The following is a 21193-nucleotide window of genomic DNA, read 5'->3' as shown; positions in this document are numbered from 1 at the left end:
TGACAATGTAATCAGTGATTAAACTTTGCAATAATGATTTCATTAATTTTTTATCCTGCTCGCGATATGCAGACATACAGTTCTTCAGCTCACGTTGAAATTTAAAGGCTTGTTCAGAATTTGTCATTAACAAGAAAATGATTTTCCAATTTATTGCACAGGTCAAGACATTGAATTATATTTGCGGTGAAGGGGAGAGGTTTTTCTGGATCTTCGGCTATATCTAAAGTTAATCGATATCTAATAATATCATTGTCACTTAAGGCATTTTATCCACATGCTTGTTTCGAAACCGTAGTGCCATGAAATTTTTAAAAGTAATAGAAATAATTTAAATTTTAATATGAATAAGAGACAAGGGACTTTGTTTAAATTTGGTGTTAAGAAATCTCTTATTGAAGGTGTTTGTGACGCAGCAGATAGTGATTCATCCACCTCCAGCCTACAAAGCAATCTCCAGGATGTACAAAGGGAGGGGAAAACTATCAGCACACAGGAGAAAAAGTCTGCATACTTGTATAACACGGTTTCGATATAACACCGTTTACAAATTGTGGCATCTCTTTATCTTTTCATATATTTTTCACCTCTCTACTTAAAAATCAAATTTTATCTTTGTTAAATTTGTGTCTGCCCGTATCGCGGATGTAGTTATAAGTATTGAATTTATATTAGGGGAAATACCCTTGAGTACGCATATACATCAATTGTTTACCGTATAAAGTGTTTACATTGAAAATGATCTTCGTTTTCTGCCAGGAAATTGCATTAAAAAATCATAAGTGTGTTAATCTCAAGCTGAGCAATTTATTTTCTGGTGAGTTACATACAATATGTAATGCTTTTTTATGTAGAAAATTTATTTTTATAGTAATAGCCACTTAGAGGGCTTTTGCGATATGGTTGAAAACAAAATTAGTGAATTAATTGATGACGAAACATTTAAATAAGGGGGAACTGGTACAATTAATAGATGACGTCGAACTAAATGGTGGGGAAAGTTCTGCTGAAGATTCTGATTGTGATGAATCCGTGAAAGAATTCAGTTTAAAGAAATTAGCAGAAGGATTGGACTTGGCCAGAAAGTTAGGAAGTTATTTTAGGATAATGATCCCTTAATGGAGCGCTCTGGAAAATTCATGAGACAATTGGATATTTGTTTAGCTCTGCATTATGAATTTAATACAGAAATTGCAGCATAATGGTAAGCAAGATCTTATTACTGACTTCTTGATAACTAAACCAGCCGAAGTATGCAATGAGAATTATACACATGATGTGCAAGAGATTTCAAGTGATGACTGCGCGTAGTCACTTGTAAATAAAGAACATCTATGAAATGTTATTGATGAAGACAGTGATGACGATCACTTAAAATATTAAAACATGTACTTTATTTTATTTTGCCTAAAACATTTATGCATTATGTGTGATGAAGTTTACATAAAATTTGTAATTTTATAAGTTTATACTATGTATTTGTTTCAGAGTTTATATGTTTTCTTAACTTACATGAATTACTCGAATTAAATAAAAATATTTTTTGGTAGGTATTTCATTGTTGTTTATATAATGTAAAAAAAAAAAAAGACTGTGTTGGAACATAACTTTTTCTGTATGATCTGAATCTTGTATAACACGGAATTTTTTGTGGAACCTAACATCCGCGTTATACGGGGGTCATATGTACTTATAATAATATTATAAATTTTATTAATTAAACATTATTGGGATATGTCAATGAAAATGAGCGCAAATTAATTTAATGATTGTTTATTTAATAATTACTTATTAATTAATAATAATAAATCAGCTAAATTAATTATTAATTAATATATTACCAAATAACCAACGTGTTCCATGAAAATTTCAGGATTTGTGAAGTTTTCCGTCGTAGGAAACGTTTGGGAAATGCTGCTTTACCCTATTGTCGGAATGGATTCTCCTTCTGTTGACATGCGCAGAAGTGTCGAAAGGTCTCTTATCTGTGGGCGTACTATATCGCATAACTTCAAATCTGCATAAAAAGAGACCTAAGTGTGTGTACATACATACATACATACATAAACATATATAAGCAGATTGCATGAAGAACATTGTGAAGTTCTTATTTGCTAGCTTAATTTAAATGAGAATAAATTTTTAAACTTTCTCAGAAGGTGGGGGATCTTACTAAATACATGCTTGATTGTAGGTTTTTTTTATATATGAATTACTTTTTTACTCTGGACTCAGTACACAGTTCTTGCTCTTTTCATGCTTCTAACATATTTTTAACAAATGTTTTTGCATTTTATAATTATTTTATTAATTTAATTCCTTCTGTTATTTTTGACCACAGTATGAGATTTGAAACAGAAATTTTGAAATTTAAAATAAAAATTAGTTATCCAATTTATTACATCAATTGTTTGTTTATTATTATTGCATTATGCTTGTGTTGTCATTTACTGAATTTATAATTTTTATCATGTCTTGTGTCAGTATAGGTCAGTATAGGGTGGTAGTGGCATAAATTCATGAATTAGCCAAATTCATACTTTAAACTTTATGATACATGAATTCATTGTTAGTTTTTGTGTTGTATGAAGGTAAAATTGGGATTTCTAGATGAAAATCCATCCTTTCTGTTATACTCTTAGCTGGAAAAATGAGAATAGTGAACCAACTTCATATTATGTGTAACTTATTATCAACTGATAAGTTATGCTGTGTATATTCACACACTTATTTTCTTCCCCCCCCCCCTTCTTTTTCTCTTAGACACACACACACACACGCACACACACACACACACACACACACACACACACACCTTTCTCAAACATTCCTATATGTTTAAATCTTTACATACAGATATGCATTTCATGTTTTTTTTTTTTTTTTTTTAATACAGACAAACAAATAACAGCCAGTGTGTCAAAAAGTTTTAAACTGAATAATCATCATAAACATTTAATTAACCTGAATAAGATAACTGAAATTTGGTTTTTATTGGTTGGAATTTGATACAACTAGTAACCAATTAGGAACCAATTAGAAACTATCGGATTCTGACCAATAAAAACCCAATTTCAATTATCTTGCTCAAGTATTTAGTGGTCGAAAATAATATTCATCATTTAATTAACCTGTTTGCCACTCATAACAAATTCTGTAAGTCATGAAATAATCCACCATTTAATGTAACAGAGTAGCATCATTTAGTGTTAATATCATATGAATTGCATCTATATGCTTTAATTCTTAATTTTTTCAATATCCCTTCCCACCATTTGTACCTGGTTCAGTGAGGGTGCCACAAATTACTACTCTGTCATATCTGTATGTGTGTAGGACACTGGTCCTAAAAGGGAAACAAATATCTTGGAATCCAACTTGGACACACATTCTTATGCCAGCAAAAAATGAGCAGGAGCATGATCCATTCCATCTATCCAAGGGAGAGTAATAATAAACAACCAGTTAGCTTCCAATATTCTCTAGCATACACTAAAGATTTCAAACCTCTCCACTACCTTCCCCAAAAAATCATTAAAAAAAATAGAATATATCAATTCATATGGATAAAATCAACTTGCTCTCATCTACTAATCACGATCTACCTCTTCAGAAGGGAGGGTAGGGCTTGCTGTCATTTGACTGCAAGATAACAGCCTTTTGTATCCTGTTTTTCCTCAGTATTCAACATTACCAAAAGCCACTCTTCCTCAACCAGAGGTCTCTCTCTTTCTGTTATTCTAAGAATGACATTACAGCTGATCACCTTTTACAAAGATCCCCTTAACTGCTAAACCTCCAACACAGTAAAGCAACCTTGCTTCCTGAAATATCTAGAGGCCTCTCTTCCACAACATCCTGATAAGGAATTCCTCAAAGCAGCTCTTGCCTTTTGTGTGGAGTTTGCATAATGTGTAGGTTGTAGGAGACGTTTTATCCACAGACTTGGTGTTTCCCCCAATCTTTATAAACACTGGAATTTGGGAATCTAGAGAAACAGATTAATGCTATAAAACTTTGCCTCAGATGGCCATGCCAGAAATCATATCTGAAGCAGTCAACCACTTGACACCTACATACATTTTGGAAATTAGTATAACTATGTTAGCACTCAACTTGTTCAATGTTCACAAATTATAAACAACTCCAATTCAACAGACTCAGCAAGTATCTGCATGAGGGAATCCTTTTTCATCTCAGGAAACATCTGTCAAATGAGTTCTACCCTACTGGAGTAGAGCCACAAAACCAGATGAAAACATTTAATTAATGGTAAATCTGCCACAATGCTTTTACCATCCCTTACCAACCTGCACAAATTTAATCCAGTTTTGCCAGAAAGCTGTTTCTTCTGCAACTGAACTGGAATAGTCCAACATCTCTCTCTCTCTCTCTCTCTCTCTCTCTCTCTCAAGTGCCCTGCTAAAATCCAATTGATTAATTTGTTTCAGGAAACTGCAGTCTTGGCCTGTGTCAGTTTGATTTGCATGCTGATGAAGCATACCTGTATTAGCTGTATACAAGACAGTGTTCAAACAAATTTTAACTTATAGATCTCAGAGCTAGGTTAGAAATAAAACACTTGACCAAAGACTACAGACCACAGATATGAGAGTCCTGAGAAAGATTAGAAGTGTAAACAGATGGCTTCAATGGCAGTATCATATTAAAAACGAGGATTCTAGGAAAGAACTTGACATTGTTAGCATCCAAGAATGTGTTAGCAGAACTAATCTCAGGTGGTATGGTCACTTAAACAGAATGAGAGAGAGAGAGGAAAGATTAGTAAAACAAGTGTTCTCTGCTAGGTTGTCAATTTTGAGATCTCCGCTTGGAAACTTGCCAAAAATAGTCTATTCATGCTGAAGGGGAGAAAGAAATGAAGGATATACGAATTGGTCGCCAATACGTGAAATCACGTGCTTTATAGGTAAATTTTTCCAAATGTTAAACAAGCAATATTGTTAACTACAATGATCATAAAACAGAAGTTAATTTTCCGACGTGTAATAATAAACAACTCATCTCGCATTACAGATTATCGGAATGGATTTTCCTTTTTGTGACATGCGCAGAAGTGTCAAAGGGTCTCTAATCTGTGGGCAAACTATAACAGATTGATTTGGAGGAAAATTGTAGTTAGGAAGTTAGTAATGATGTAAATTTTTCATATAGTACTATCATATCCTGTGCACCTCTTGAGAGTACAGGTCAGGAATTTGATATGATGATGGTGATGAAACATAACCAGCCGGCCTGGCTGGTCGAGTGGCTAGCGTACCTGCTCACCAACCAAAACACTGCGGGTTAGAATCCTGCCGTGGGCATGGATGTTTGTGATTGTCTGTGAAAATACTAGTGAAGGCATTGGTGTAGATGATGAACACAGTTGTAGTTGATGGATTGAGTGGTGGAGACAGAGTTGTGGAGCAGGTGCCCTCCCTCGATGAGTCTTTAGACACCCTGGAGGTGTTATGTAATAATAATAATAATATAGCTTATACATGAACAGCCAACAGCTGTGATCTACAACTTTTACCTTCAGTACACAGAAACAGATTGCATAACGAGACAAGCTGCTGATCTCCTTTGTCTTCATTCAAGGGCACTTGAATGAAGAACATTGTTCAAGAGAACAGTGCTCTTGACTTATTCCATAAAGGAATCAACTGGAATGATGTGGAATGATCTGTTTCCCTGCTCAGACAGGGAAACAGATCATTCATCACAAAGCAACATCATATGTTTACTCAACTGAGGAAAAAATAATGCTTGTAATTATTTTATCAGTGATTCAAAACAATCAATATATATATATATATATATATATATATATATGTTCTGACTATAAATTAGAGATACCAAGAAATTATATTCTGGGTTTCATCCTTTATCCAAGTGTAAGCAAGCAAAGTTTATGCATGAAGCCTCTTCATGACTGGGATTTTTGTGTACAGAGGTTAATGACTTCAAATCAATTGCCTTCGTATTCCATAATGCAATGCACTTATTCTTACAGACATGTACAATGCTATGAATTATGGGAAGGGTCACAATCATTGAACTCCAAGTGGTACTGAACATTCTGGACAATGTGATGTTTACTACTTTGTGGTGTTTCTACAGAACTGACCACTGTCTTTTTCAGCAAGATGATGGAATGTTTCATAAGGCTGCTTCTCTAACTGCATGGCTTGTGGAGATGGATGTCACTACACTTGACTGGCCTTCACAGAGCCCTTGTCTCAACCCTATTGAATATCTGTTGGATGAAATGAAGCATCGAGTGAGGTCAAGGGATATCCACTCCGCAATGGTCCAGGACCTCGTTACATGCATACATGAAGAATGGTCCAAAATTCCCATTGATTCTATTGTATGTTTGTGGAGAGTATGACCCATAGGCATTGCTATAGCTAAAAGAGATCCAATAACTTATTTAGGCGGAAGTGAAGGCTGTTTTTTCCTCACTCTATGGTTTTCATTGACTTCTTTCCAAGCAGTGTATCTAAATGAATACTAATTATAAAATAATAATTCAATAACATATATGATGAAATACTTATTATTTGTGAATTAATAACGTTATCCAAAATAGATCTAAATAGTGACCTTAAACCCAATTGTACTTTGTTCACTTGGCTTGGAAAGGGAAACTAGCAGTGAGAATTCTGAGTGCAAGTTATACATACTTCCTCATGAATTATTGAAACTACAACTTGCAGTCCTTGAAGAAACTGTCTCATTCCTCACCTCATTCCATGTATTACAGTAATATGTGTATAGGTTCTCTGATGTCTTGTGTATTAGATGGGTCAAAAAAAAAGTTACATTTGTATTTTTTCCTTCCATTCCTTGTGCTAAACCACTGTGTGAATCTCACTCATAAAAAATAAGAAGTTAACAAGTAATAAAAGAAGATGTGTGCTAATATTTCTTCTTTCTTGCTTTGATGTTTTAAGTTACATCTACAAAGTTTTTTATTAATACTGTTCCCCCCCCCCCCCCCCCAAATTGGTATTATCTTTTCATGTGTGCATTTAAACATTCATTTATAGAAATTAATACAATCTTCTCATAGATAGGCTTATATGTTGGTCATGCATTATTAAATCACTTAAGCAATTGGATAACGTAGATACGAATATAAATTAAATTACACTTTAATAAATATTTCCGATATTTCGGCAACACCACGTTGCCATCTTCAAAAGGAACTTACAAAAAAAGGCACGTGCACGTAGGCAATACAACACAGTAACTGAGAATGAAGAGATGAAGCTATTGTTCTCCTAAAAGTCCTGATTGTGCCCTGTAGCGGGCTAAGTGATGTTCTTGGCCGTTGGGCTGAAGGTCTGCTGATGTAAGCCTCCCAAATTTGGGGCAGTCGCATACAATCAAATTTGTTGAGGTTTGGAGAGTTTCTTAGGGTTGAGGCTGATTCCATAAATAGTCTTTCGAATTTGTATTTGCTACGGTGTATAACTGTAGCTTTCTTCCACCGTATTTTGTGGCGTGTATCCAGAGCATGGTCTGCAAGACCAGAATGGCTGTACTTGTGAAAACGGATGTAGTCCTTGTGGTCAGAAATTCTGATATTCGCTGTCCTGCCTGTTTGGCCAAAGTAAGACGGTTTACAATTGCAAGGGACCTGGTATACACCAGGTAGGTCTAGGGGAAGTGTGGTTGGTGTTTAGTGGAGCGGATTAGGGATGCCAATTTTCTGTAAGGCTGTAACAGGAGGTCAGGTCATGTTTTTTTAAGATTTTGGTAATTTTTTTCCGAGGTGCCTCGGATGTAGGGAATGGTGATGGATTTAGAGTAATCCTTGTTATGGAGGATGGGAGGGGGGGGGGGGGGACTGTGGTTTGTAGGTTTTAATATTTTTTGGAATAATTTCTCTATTCCTCTAATTCCAGATCTAAAAGTTCAGGCAGTTCTGCTTATACAAGTTTTTTGCCATCACACTCGCTTGACAGTTCCAAAAATTCACACCTGTCTTATTTCTTCTACACACACTGCACATTGAATCATTTGCTATCATAGTATGGAGTTAATTAAGGAGGAGGAGGACTACTATATCTACTTGGTAATAAACTAACCGTTTTCATTCTTTCAGTTTTCGTTTTTGCTTGTTCCGGCAATTCTTTCTCATATTTTTTTATTTTTCGCTGCTCAAGTCATTTGGTCCTTTTTTTTTTTGTAATGCTTAATCTCATCTTTTATTTCATTAAAAATCATCAAGTACATATTTAATTTGTGAAGCAGTATAACATGACTTAAATTTCTTTAAATTTATTGACTGATTATTATTTGTAAATAATGCACCAACTTGTGCACTTTCCTGTCATTACCCATTTCTTATTTTTTCTTGACTTGACATATTTTGACTTTCTCAAACTTCCTGGTTGATTGTTGAATAAATCCTTTTAATTCTAAATTTCATCTGTTAGATTGGATCCCCCCCCCCCCCACTTGTATCATCAACTTATGTTGATAGGTTCTGGACTGTTTCTTATCTATATCTCTATAAAGATGATCTATTTTAAATTTATCAGTGTCTAGATATTAGTAAATGCACCAAAAATACTAAATTAGCAAAACCACCACAGTTTCCAAAAGTACACTTTAAACCTAACTATTTAAAAAAAAAAAAAGGGGGGGGGGGGAGAAGCCTATCATCGACATATTTTCAAGTGAAAATGTATTAACATGTTTCTTCAACTCTTACTGGTTTTAATAAATTCCTAATTTTTTATTTATTTATTTTTTTAGCATTATGCTTAAAGTTTTTATTTCTGTTTGATTGTATTTTACTTTTATCTTTGCTTTATTCAGCAAATAAGACTACAAAAAAATAATGTATTAAAAAAAATAAACGAATTACCATCACAAAATTTACCCTATTTGTGGCAATGGGAAGTTTAAATGTGACTATGTTGAGTGTTTGGTTTTCATTGTTTCATGTAGAAGTTAGCTGTGGGGGTGGTGGAAAGGAACCCATTGCAATCCCATCCATCTGTTTGTATATTTTTCATTACCATAAGAAATAATGTGCATGTATGGTTAATCTGAATAATTCACATATGTCAGGGAGAAAATGTGGTTTAAGGTCAATGGTGTCTGTCAAAGGTATATTAGTGTGAAGCATTTTTATGAATAATCAATGACACCTAAGCCTTTCTCAACATATTTATGTTCAATTTTATTGTTAACATGTTCGGTGCCAACCACGAGTATACTCGTAGTTGGTATATGAGCCTCACAAGCCAACTACGAATTATGCTCTTATGTCGATTACTGCCGGCAACGTGATTACTCGTACTGACCTTGAAGTGAAAATGCTTGGCGTGCGGAGTGTAGCAGGAACATATATATACTCGTAGTTGGTTTGTGAGCATCACAAGCCAACCACGAATATATTCGTATGTCGATTACCACCGGCTACGAGATTACTCGTACTGACCTTGAAGAAGTGAAAGTGCTTGGCATGCGGTAACAAACTATGCCTGAGGAGCATGGCAGCGAACGTGTTAATTGAATAAAAAGTTGAGTTCTCAGTTTTTTTAAACAATTTTAGAGCTTATATATGTAAAGTATGTTAACACATTTTATTGAAAATCAGTATTCCTGACCAATCCAAATGCTGGGCAGAAGACATGATATGTGGACTGACTTCCAGGCTTACAAGAAATAGTAATTATGAATCACTCTACATATATAACTACAGTAACATAGTAATAATACCCCTCCCACACACACATACACACACACACACACACCATGTATTTATGCAAATCATTACATTAGAACCTGATTTTTTCCAGATTGTTTAAAAATTTGTCTCATATTCATATCTTATTAAGTACCTAATGTACTGATTCTTTTTCAGTTAATATATTAATTCAACCCAGTGATCTCTTTAGTCATAACATTTTTCTCATTAGCCATTTGACCTAGTTTTTCACATTGTTGAAATGTTTTATTCTTTGACAAAGCTGCTATAACTCACTCAAGCTGTTCATTGTTTCCTCACATTTCATTTCACTGCTATCCCCATTTGATAAAAATTGGACAGTGTGAGAAGAAATTTCTTGCAAACATTATGAACTTATTCATAAATTGTCTGAAATCTAATTTATTTTCTACAGTAAATCAAGCTAAAGGGATTTCTTCCTCTGAAAAATGTATTGGTCTGCAGATAATGAATGGATTATTATTTCATTACATTCTGCATTTAATATTTCAATATTATCTGCATATTGAAGAAACATGAAGTGGATGGACCTCGTTGCTAATAGAGATTATATCGTTATGAAGTGGAAGAGCATCTTGCAAATAATGTTGAAAGTTTTTTCACTTGGTTATTATATAAATTAAAGATGCCAAGAAATTATTTTCCTGGTTTAATCCTTTATCCAAATGTATGCAAACGAAGTTTGCGTGTGAATTATCTTCACAACTGGGCTACTTGTGTACCGAGGCTAATACCTTCATATCACTTGCCTAAGTATCCCATAATGCAATTGATGTGAAGTCATTAGCCTCTATATATAAGTAGCTCAGTTGTTGGTCTTGGATAAAGATAAATTAAACCAGGAATATAGTTTCTTGTCATCTTTAATTTAAATATCTTGCATTTATTTTTATAATCTTGATGACAAATTAAATGTAATAACTATTGTTTACAAGGCATTCAGAATTTTAGTATAATGTACCAGTAACAACAAAGTTTTACAGGTCTACTGCATAATGCATAAAGAATGGTCAGGAAGTCAAATTCTATGTTGATTGGAATGGGGCTTTCCCAGAACCATGTGTGTATGGGGGGGTGGGAGATAAGCTGAGTGTAAACTCCAAGATGCTGCTTTTTTTCTTAAAAAAAAAAAACCTCTCTTTAATATTGCTGCATTTTAAAGATACTAGTGGTTCATTCACTTTTTGTTATTAGATATGTCAGTCTTATTAGGTACACATGATCAAGTTACTAATTTGAGCCAACAAATACTTGTATGATTAGTACTCATTAATTATAGTAGTTTCTGTTATGTTCGCCTGCATTTTATAGTATTAAGATTGTACAAATGAAGATGCCATGGAGCCCTTTCACCGATACCCTTTCATTCTGACTCAACTTACAATCCTATATTCATCCTGACACTTCTTTTCATATGAGATTATGTTAACATGCACATCTGAAGCACAATTGAAACTCTTTACAAAAGTAAGTAATTAGAATCACCCTCTAGGGAAGAGCAATAACAGATAAAATTTTGTGAAAGTTAACATAATCTGTATTTTTTTGGAGGGTGGGGGAGGAATGTTAATGAGGATTCCTCATGACAGCATGGAAGGTTTTTATTTATTTATTTATTTTATTATTATTTGATTGGTACCATCAAGACTTAGGGATGTTTATGGATGTTTCTTAGGAATTTCAAGTAGTACACTTTTAACTTCAATTTATTTACCTGTAATCTGTCTCAGATCAGTGTACTTATCAGCTGCCCTCTTTGCAAGTTAAAATATATTTCCACAAAAGCTAGAAAACATTAATTGAACTATTTTGACTGCATAATCAACTAGAATTATATCTGGTTAGCATAATTTTTTAAAAATAAATAAATTTGTTAACTGTATTTTTTATAGTGATTTTAGTTTATTTCTTTCTTTATAGCTCAGATACATTATGATTGGCCGCATGGCTAAGCCAGAAGAAGTTTTAATTGTTGAAAATGAACAGGGGGAAGTTGTTAGGGAATTTATGAAGGACACAGATTCAATTCAGTTGTATAAAAATATGAGAGAAACATTAGGTGAGTAATACAATATATGGTTCTCTGATTATTAAAAAAATAAAATAAAATATTAGTGGGTATGTCATGCCTATTTGCTATTATGAAGCATTTTTGTTTTTACATACCATAAAAATTTATTATTTAATATTGGAAAAGAAAATTTTACTTGTTTTTAATCACTTTATTACATTATATTCCACTTCATAGGATTACCAAACATTCTTTACACTCCTGTGGATTTTTCCTTGTTTTGAGGTTCAAATTATGTAGCCTGGTTGAAAAGATTAGGATGCTAAAAGAGTGTTCTCTTTTAGCACCCATTCTGCTATCCCATCAGTCCTGATTGTTAAATTCGTATTCAGGGTGTGCATCAGTTCTATTTATATTGGTATACACTATCTGATAGCTTTTGCAAAATGGGTTTATATTAAATGGCACTCATTAGTTTGAGCTATCTCTTTTGCATCTGTTGCCTGCATACCACCTGCATTCAGAATTTTAACAGAATTTAAAGTTGCTCTGATCTGTAGAGGTGCTGGTGATGCAAGTGAAGCCCTTCTTATTAGAAGCCATTCATTGATGAACACCTATTACACTATAGCAAAAAAACAGAAAAATTTCTTTCTTACTCTTTGTTTACTTGCAGAGCTAGTTTGTTTTCATACTTAAACTTTCTATATGATAGTTGGAACTCTTCTGAACTTCATCTTACAATTTTCATAACTCATCATCCTTATGCACATAGTATTCCTTCTACCTCATGTTTTTAATAAAAGTTAAAAGTATACTAAAATAAAATAATAAAAATTTCAAGAAATAAACAGTCTTTTTTTTGCAGTAAAATTTTAAAAAATTGTTTATTTTGGTTAATGCATAATATAATAGTAGTACTCTTAAGAATACATGGGGCATTTCTGTTTTTCCATATACCATAAGAATTTATGATTTAATATTGTAAAAGAAAATTTTACTTGTTTTAATCACTTTATTACATTATATTCTGCTTTGTGGGATTACCAAACATCCTTTCCACTGGTGTGGAATCTTCCCAGTGACAAAATATAGTATCCATTGAATTCATCACGCTACTATGACAGCACTACATGATTATGTTGGCATTATTAATAATCTCCTATGAATAATTTTCCTCCAAATTAGTCTGACTTGTCAGCATTCCAATATTTTTATATCTAAAATTTCGTTCTTATGACTGAATCAGTACACCTTGGTCTTCCTCTGGGTCTTTTTCCTGTCATCTTGGTATCAAACACCTGTTTTGCTCACCTTTCATCTCTCATTCTATTTAAGTGACCATATTACCTTAGATTAGCCCTGCTCACACATTCCTGATTGCAAGCAATGTCGAGTTCCTTCATAATGTATTCATTTTTAATATGATTCTGCCATTGATGCATCCATTCAGATTCCTTATTTTTTGTGTGGCTAGTAGATATACGTTGTATTTTTGGAGACGTGTGTGTGTGTGTGTAATTCCTTTGTTTGTTTATACACCTAAAAACATTTGTATCAGGAGTCTTATTTGGTTTCTTTCCTCTATAAATTAATTTTGAAAGTGTTAGTTTTTCCAAACCTTGAAATAAATATCACGTCTTGCATTCACTTAGTGTCATAAATCAAAGAAGAGAATTCTAATACAAAAAAAAAAGTTTTCATTAATAAAAAAATATACAAATTTAATTTATTTAAAAGGATTTCATAAAAGACTCTTTTTCCTGACACATACACATAAATTTCAAGAATGAGAGGGTTTGGGGTTCTATCAAGGCACTCATTGAGTGCCTCCGCTTGTACTTTGATCAACAGGACATTCAGTTGAAAAATGACTACAAGAACACCAGTCTTAAATCAACAGCCATAAACTTGAAAAATCTGACCTTGCCTCATCATCGAGTGGACACTTATCACAATATCCTCTGGTGCGATATTCACCTTTTAGAAGTGCAGGTTTAGGTTTGAGTGGCTATTTAAAATCTGTGCAGAAGAACTGCATCTCTATTCCAAGTTTTGGGACAATCTCATCCTCATAAATGCTAAGCGCTATCATTTCTGCCCCCCCCCCCCCTTCTGTTTTTTATAACATAATGCTGCTGTTTTATTCATATTTCATTCATTGCTACATTTGAAGTTGAATTAAATTGATGAATGAGTGATTGATTAAACATTTTTTTAATAATGTAACACTGCCATTCAGTTGTTTACCTAAATTTCATTAATTTTTATTTCAGATCAGTTGTAATCTTGGCTGAGCTATGTAAATAGGATCAATGTTATTTGTTCTAGCTTCACCTTGTAATTTTGTTGATGCAGTGATGATGATGATGATGGCGATCTAGCTTCTGGTTGAAATATTTGCTATAATGAGAATTATTATTTAATCTTGTGAATGTGTGTGTGTGTCTAATAATCCAAATTTTCACTAGAGCTCCCTTCTCTTCAACCCATCCATCCCTTTAGAACAGGTAGAAACCACTGATTTAAGATCATGACGAATTAATGCAGCCAGCACTTCACTCTGTTGCATTCCACAAGGACAAGTGTTTTTTTGCTGTAGACCTGTGTGTTCATGGGGCTAGTTTGCCTGTTTTGAGGAAAGAGAAACCCAATCATCTACCTCCCTATGAGGCCAGCTAACTAACTCGCCATTTAATTGAAATGACCTGATCCGAATCTAATGTCATTGGTACCCCTCCTCCTCCATTCCTGCTGTATTCTGGAACAGCCTCTCCTCCGAAAGAGTACAATGTACTCAAATCTAATGTGAACAAGTTCCTCCTTTCCTAAATCTCTTCCCATACACAGCACTAATGTATTACCAATCAATCTATTGTGTATGGGCCCAACATAAAAGTAAAGAGTAATAACATCGAGAAAAATGCAGAATTCAAAAATCAAAATTTTGATATCTTTAGTCTTTTATTTCCATATGAGATACTAGTGATATGAAATGATTATAATGCCTGGCTCTTCATTTTAAAAGCACATTTCTATCATAAATCAGGACACCTCCATATTTTTCTTATTCTTACTCTTTGACTATATGACCAAAAAGAGGAAACCTCTTCCAATGCATATAAATCAGTGGATATTTCTGTAATTCCATAATTAAAAATTAATTTATTAAGTTTATAAACAGTCATATGAAAAGAACCAACAACTACAGCATAAGAAGAGTTCAAAAATCTTTGTATGTTATTATTATTTTGTTAATTTACACTTATGAGTTACTTTTGACCGAAATTCATTGACTTCATTATATTGGCAATGTATTTCTAACAGAATTAACTTGTTGCCCAGGGTTATAATAAAAGGAATTACTTGAACAAAAGATATAGAGAAGTCTTTCCTCACTAGGATGACAAACTTATGCTGATGTGACTGCAACTAGTGATACTGTAATAAGCAGATGAATATAAAAATTCACCAGCTATAATATAACCAGCTGAATCTCTCCCCACCACCACACTTTCACCATCCTTTATAAATAATGCTTACCTCATTTGGCATTTCTTTTTACATGCACTTTAGCTTTAGGATGAAATACCTTGCACATGGTCACAATAGCACAGTTTAGAGAGAGTTTTAAATACTCTGAAGTGAGTAAATTAAGCTAAATGGCTGAAAGATTACATATTTTTTAAATACATTTTGTAAGTTGGCATATGTTGTTAGACTGTATACATCTTTACAAAATTATATTTTACTATTCTAACTAGTATATCTTACTCATTTGGATTATGTGGATACTGAGAGAATTATGACTGAAAAATTACACAATCAAGTTAACGGAACAGAATGGTCCTGGAAAAATCTAAATACAGTAAGTAGACTTCGCAATCTTAATTTTTATATTTTTCTTTTAAAAAAGATGTATGAGGAAAAATTTATCATAAAACATTGTTACCAGAATCATTTATGTTTAAATGTCTTTATTTGTAATAATTCTCAGCTAAGTTTCACAGCCATTGTTTTCTTTGTTGTGTTTTCCTATAATTGTATTGACAATGGCTATGAAACTTTGCTGAAAATTATTATAAATAAAGACATTTAAGCGTGATTTTGGTAATAATATTTTATGATAATTTTTTTGTTTTACATAGATATATTCTCTTTAGTGCATATCTAATTTTTTATTAGTACTAAGTATCTGGCGATTTTATGAATTTAGTTATCTTTCAATTTTTCTTGTGCTTGTACTTCAAATGTGTGCCCAAGTAGTATTCATTGACTCCTAATTATTAGGCTATAATATCATCTCGCATTCCTACAGACTACTTATTATTCATGACCAATTCCAATGAAAAATTTTCTCAATAAAATTAAATGCATTTACTATCAGACATGCTTCATAATACATATCCTGAGATTGTTCTTATGGTGAACTCAGGTATGCTTATAAATTAATTTTGCAAGTACTACAGTTAAGGATGGAGAGTTTATAATATTTTGTATGTTATCAGCCGTTATATAGAAATTAACTGTTGAATTAAAATTAATCTTAACATATAATTAAATAATGGCCCAAATATTTTAGCTGCTAAGAAATTAAGTTACTGTATATAATTAGAAAACATCAGTAGTTTTCTGGAGTATTCTGATTGTGACAACTCTTAGCATTCAGTTTCATTAAATTTAACTTACATCTCCCATTAAAGTTGATTGTAAATGATAACACAGTGTATATTGCAATTGTAGTGATAATAACATTGATCAGATACTTTTTTGCCCAAGTTTGTAGTGTGAACAACACCAAGAAAATACACTAAATAAAACTTGTTTAATTCAACAAGTTTCCTGTGCTATAAGACACGCTTCATCAGGAATAAAATCTTGTAATTTGGAAAAACTTATACTTACAGATTCCTAAAACAAGTGCCATAGATAGAACTGTTGTAAATTATGGTGCCACATTGTACTGGGATTTTGAATGCATAACTTATGGCATGAATACTTGGCATGTTCTCACTAATGCAGTTTCCTTATACATCTTCCACCCCTTAATCTCTTAGTAGCAAACCCCTAATTGTATATTTTGCCTTAACCTTTATCTCACATCAAATAGTCCAGAACTCACTCCTCAAATCATTACTGCCACTGCTCATTCTGGATTACTATCCTTCTAGGATTCATTTCTCTAATTCCATTAGCAAGACTATCTGTCTTGCTAATGGAATTAGAGAATTCCCACCCTATCTGTCTGTCTATCCTGTGAAAAGAGTTTTCAATATTCTGTTCCCACAAGTAGGTATATCCTAATCAGTCACTGAAGGTTCCTGCTAATTTTCAGCCACAATGTTTGTTCCTTTGGTATGTACACCAAAGGAACAAACATAAAAGGAACTTTTATACCTCACTGAGGTTTCAAGTATCAGGCACAGTGACCAAATAGTCTCAACTTTATTATTACACAGGCATCTCCAAGGAGTCTAGACTCACTGTGAGAGGGCTACTCTAACCATTTTGTAATACATTATCTATCATAACTCCTTAAACTCATTTGCAATATTCCTTAAACTCTGTTCTAGTCACTGCAACCATTCAGTGATGACCCTTTGTTCTATCAAATCCAATGTATTGAAAAATGTTTCTGCATCTACCCGATATTTATTATTTATTCATATGGGATTTGATTTCTCCCTCATCCCTTTTTTTGGGGGGGGGGGGGGGGGAAGCCTTCCTAATGAGGGAATTACTATGAAACCCCTTTTAGTAACTTATATCAAGTTTTAATTGATTTAAGTTATCAACTAAATTTGATACAAACCTTCAATTTATCTGCACAGGTACTAGTCGCTCACCTCTTGATACTCAAGATTAGAGAATGTGGAAAATATTACACATATTACTTGTCCTTGGTAGATATTTGTTGCTGTGTGTGTGTGTGTGTGTGTGTGTGTGTGTGTGTGTGTGTGTGTGTGTGTGTTGCCATTAGTTACCATGCAGAAGTTTTACCTGATCTACTTATGTGGGAATAAGACAGAGATTTTCACATAATGAATTTAGATTTTTTTTTTTTTTTTTTTTTTTTTTTTTTTTTTTGCCTTCAGTATATTGGGGGGGGGGGTTATGTGGACAAGCATGTTTGTTCATGTCCATCAAAATTAACAAGGGAAGTGGAAACACATACATATTATCAAAATAAGGATGTATAAAGAAAGTTTGAAGCCTCTACTTCTGCAGTACTCCAATTTATTTATTTATTTTTTTTTGTAAAAAATTGTGAACTGATAAGAATGGCCCTATCCAGTTCATAGTTTTGAGCTGTTTGGATCTTAGCCAACTAAATCGTACTTTCTATTGGCTTAAACCGCAAATAATATGATGGTGCAACATGGCGAGATTTCACTGGCTGGCTGACTTATTGCCTGATTAAAGAAGGTTCCTGCTGTTTTCGTCAAGAAACCAGGGAGAGCATAAAAAGTCCAGTACTGGAACAGACTCAAGCTCAACATCTAGAAGAAGAACAAGATAGCAACTCATCAACATAAGGATTATAAATGGAAAGGAAGTGGGGCTTGCAGAAAGACTACAAAAGTACCACATGGACACAATTAGCATCACAGAAACAAAGAAAACAAAAACAGGCAAGATTTTACAAAATAAGTAAACGAATGTTTCCATTTATGTTATATTTGGACAATAATGATCAAGGAAAGGAAGGAGTAGTGATAGCATTCAACACCAAACATGAAGATAAGCTTCAAGCAGAGTTATGTGGGCATAGTTCTGAAACACAGACACATAGCTTTGCACCTATGCCCCCCCCTTCCCCCAAAGGGTTCTCCTAAGAAAGAAAGAACTGTAGGAATTTTTCAAGTTACTAGAGCAGGAAGATCACAATAAGAAAATTTTAAAAAATGGTACTATTGGAAATCTAAACATCAAAGTAAGAAATGAATCTCACCAGGCATCATATAGAAACTCAGTGGGAAAATGTGGAGAAAGGGTAACGCTAATAATAATCGTAAGTATCTGCTGGATTTCTGCTCAAGATATAGACTAGTTATTACTAACACCATGTTCCACTATGAAGATGTACACAAGTTCACATAGAAAAAAGATTCAAGAAATAAAAGTCTCATTCTGCCATGTTGACAGTGATATCTTCATAGAGCCTCTGTCGAAAGAGACCTTTATATGGTCTCTTTCAACTAAAGGTTGAGTTAGCCAGTCTCATACAGAGGTAGGGGTTTTTTCACCTGGAAACTTGGGTTTTTCATCCTCCAGATGAAAAATGTGTGTTCACAGGCAAACCGGTCCTGTGAACACACATGGATTTATACTTATCAATACTTCCAACAGTGCATGTAAGAGATAGGGTCCTCACCACACGTTGTTACTCCTACAATCAACCATGAGTCACATCATGTTAGCCAACCTCCTAGATAGGAGATGACACATGAAGGAGGAGGATGTCACCATGCTGGTTCATGATACAAAAGTGTACAGAGGACTTGAAATTTCAAGTACCCAGCAATTAGTTCTAAGTAGGATAAAAATGAATGTCATATTGAAATGAACAGTATGTAAGAAGGTTTTTTTAAAAAATAAAGTTGAGGAGATTTTACTAGTAAACTGTAAACTCAGCTATAAAAACATTATTGAAGAAAGAATGAAAACAGTTCAAAAACAAAAACCAAACCTTGGAGTCACAGTGGCAAGCTCTGAAGAAACATTGAATTCAGGAAGGGGATACACAGATGTGGTCTGTGAGAATAAAAAAAAAAAAAATTGAACACAAGAAGTTAAAGAAACAGTCCTGATAAAGAAAGCATATTGAAAGTTCCTAGCAAATAAGTCAGCAGATGACCTAAAAGAATAGACAGAAAAATTTAAAAGAGCCTAAACAAGTAGCTAATCAAGTCATGGAATGATTTCAGTAGGAATATAGAAGGTGGCAAAATATTCAGGAAGTTACTGAAAAAGCTTAGAAATGGAGGGAAGAGTACTGTAAAAGAATCGAAGATAATAAAGGTGACCTTAAAACAAGTTACAAGTATCCTTGATGTCTGGATTAATTACTTTGAAAATTGTTAGATGAAACAAACGATGACAGAACCATAGCAGCAAGACCACATATCAATACTTGAGGGAGAAAACGCTGTCAAAAACTTGAAATGTGGCAAGGCAGCTGGAGTAAATGATATTAGATCAGAATTTCTTGAATGTGGAGGTATAAAAGTTTTGCAGGACCACATTGCGTAATTCAGAGGACCTGGTTAGAAGGTCGAATTCCAGATAACTGGAGTAGAGCTCTCATAATTCTCATCGATAAAAAAGGGAATAAAGCTGTATGTGAAATACGGAAGACTTTGTCTACTAAGTGTATGCCATTTAAGATTTAGAATGAGATGAGAAAATTTGTGCAAGAGAAACTTGGAGAAGAACAAGCTGGATTTAAGCCAAATAGAGGTTGTCAGGATCAGATTTTCACTTTACAACAAATAGTTGAAAAATCATGGGAATATGACAATGATCTGTACTTAAGTTTTGTAGATCTGGAAAAGGCATACAACAAGGTGTTCATAGAAAAGCTTTTCAATACATATTATAAATTTAAAATATCAAATGAAGGAAGACTTCATTTCGAGTCTAGTCGGCGACTAGAGGAAATTTTTCTAAGCCTTTTTTCGACCGGTTCCCGAGTTAGTCGATCTCTGGCACGGGCAAGCAGGTTTTTCCTCCCGGAAACTCAGGTTTTTCGTCCTGTAAACTCAAGAAAATCGACCGTAGAACCCATATTATTTCAGACATTAAATATATTGTGTTAGGGTTAGGGACCACGAGATGGCGGCACATTTGAGCCGTCTCTCTTCACTGTGTACCGCTTAATTAGTGATAGCTTTGGGCCATCTGTCTCTGATTGGGTACCAGTGGAGATTGAACTGCCCACTCAGTCTCCAAAAGTTAGATAGGGCTAAATGGCCTCGCCTACTCCCGTATACGGGAATAAAAAGGCCTTAGCTGATTTTTTTTTTTTTTTTTTAAATATCAAGAAATTATATTCTTGGTTTAATCCTTTATCTAAATGCAAGCAAACAAAGTGTGCATGTGAAATGTCTTCACGACTGGGTACCTGTATATATATACCTTGTTTACAGTATATAGAAGCTTAGTGCCTTACCATCCCTGCCTGCTGACAGGACGTATATGTCCAGCAAAGTCTGGATACACTGCATGCAGTCTGTTGGAAGAGCATTGATAAGAAGTTCAAGTTAACTCTCATATCTGTTACGAGGTGGAATAATCCTTCATACTGAAACACCTAATCAGATTAGCTTGCTTTCATAGCTACATCTGTATGTAGTTAATTCTGTATTATAATTTAATCAAAATTATAATACAGAATTAAGCATTGTTTATTTTATTCTATTTAT

At 33.7% G+C, this 21193-nt stretch overlaps 1 protein-coding gene across 1 annotated transcript in view; it reads left to right on the top strand.

Moving 5' to 3' along the window:
* LOC150102567 (exportin-1-like) overlaps positions 1-21193 on the top strand; it is a 448940-nt gene that overhangs the window by 236699 nt on the left and 191048 nt on the right. Inside the window, exons 14-15 of the mRNA XM_090399503.1 lie at positions 11678-11816; positions 15533-15636. Of these exons, the coding sequence (XP_090255629.1) occupies positions 11678-11816; positions 15533-15636 (243 nt within the window). The remainder of the gene's footprint in view (positions 1-11677; positions 11817-15532; positions 15637-21193) is intronic.

The sequence above is a fragment of the Typopeltis vanoorti genome, chromosome 10, assembly GCF_054136105.1.
Source record: "Typopeltis vanoorti isolate ZY-2024b chromosome 10, IOZ_Tvanoo_1.0, whole genome shotgun sequence".
NCBI classification, from domain to species: domain Eukaryota; kingdom Metazoa; phylum Arthropoda; class Arachnida; order Uropygi; family Thelyphonidae; genus Typopeltis; species Typopeltis vanoorti.
This window is presented reverse-complemented; position numbering and strand designations above follow the sequence as displayed.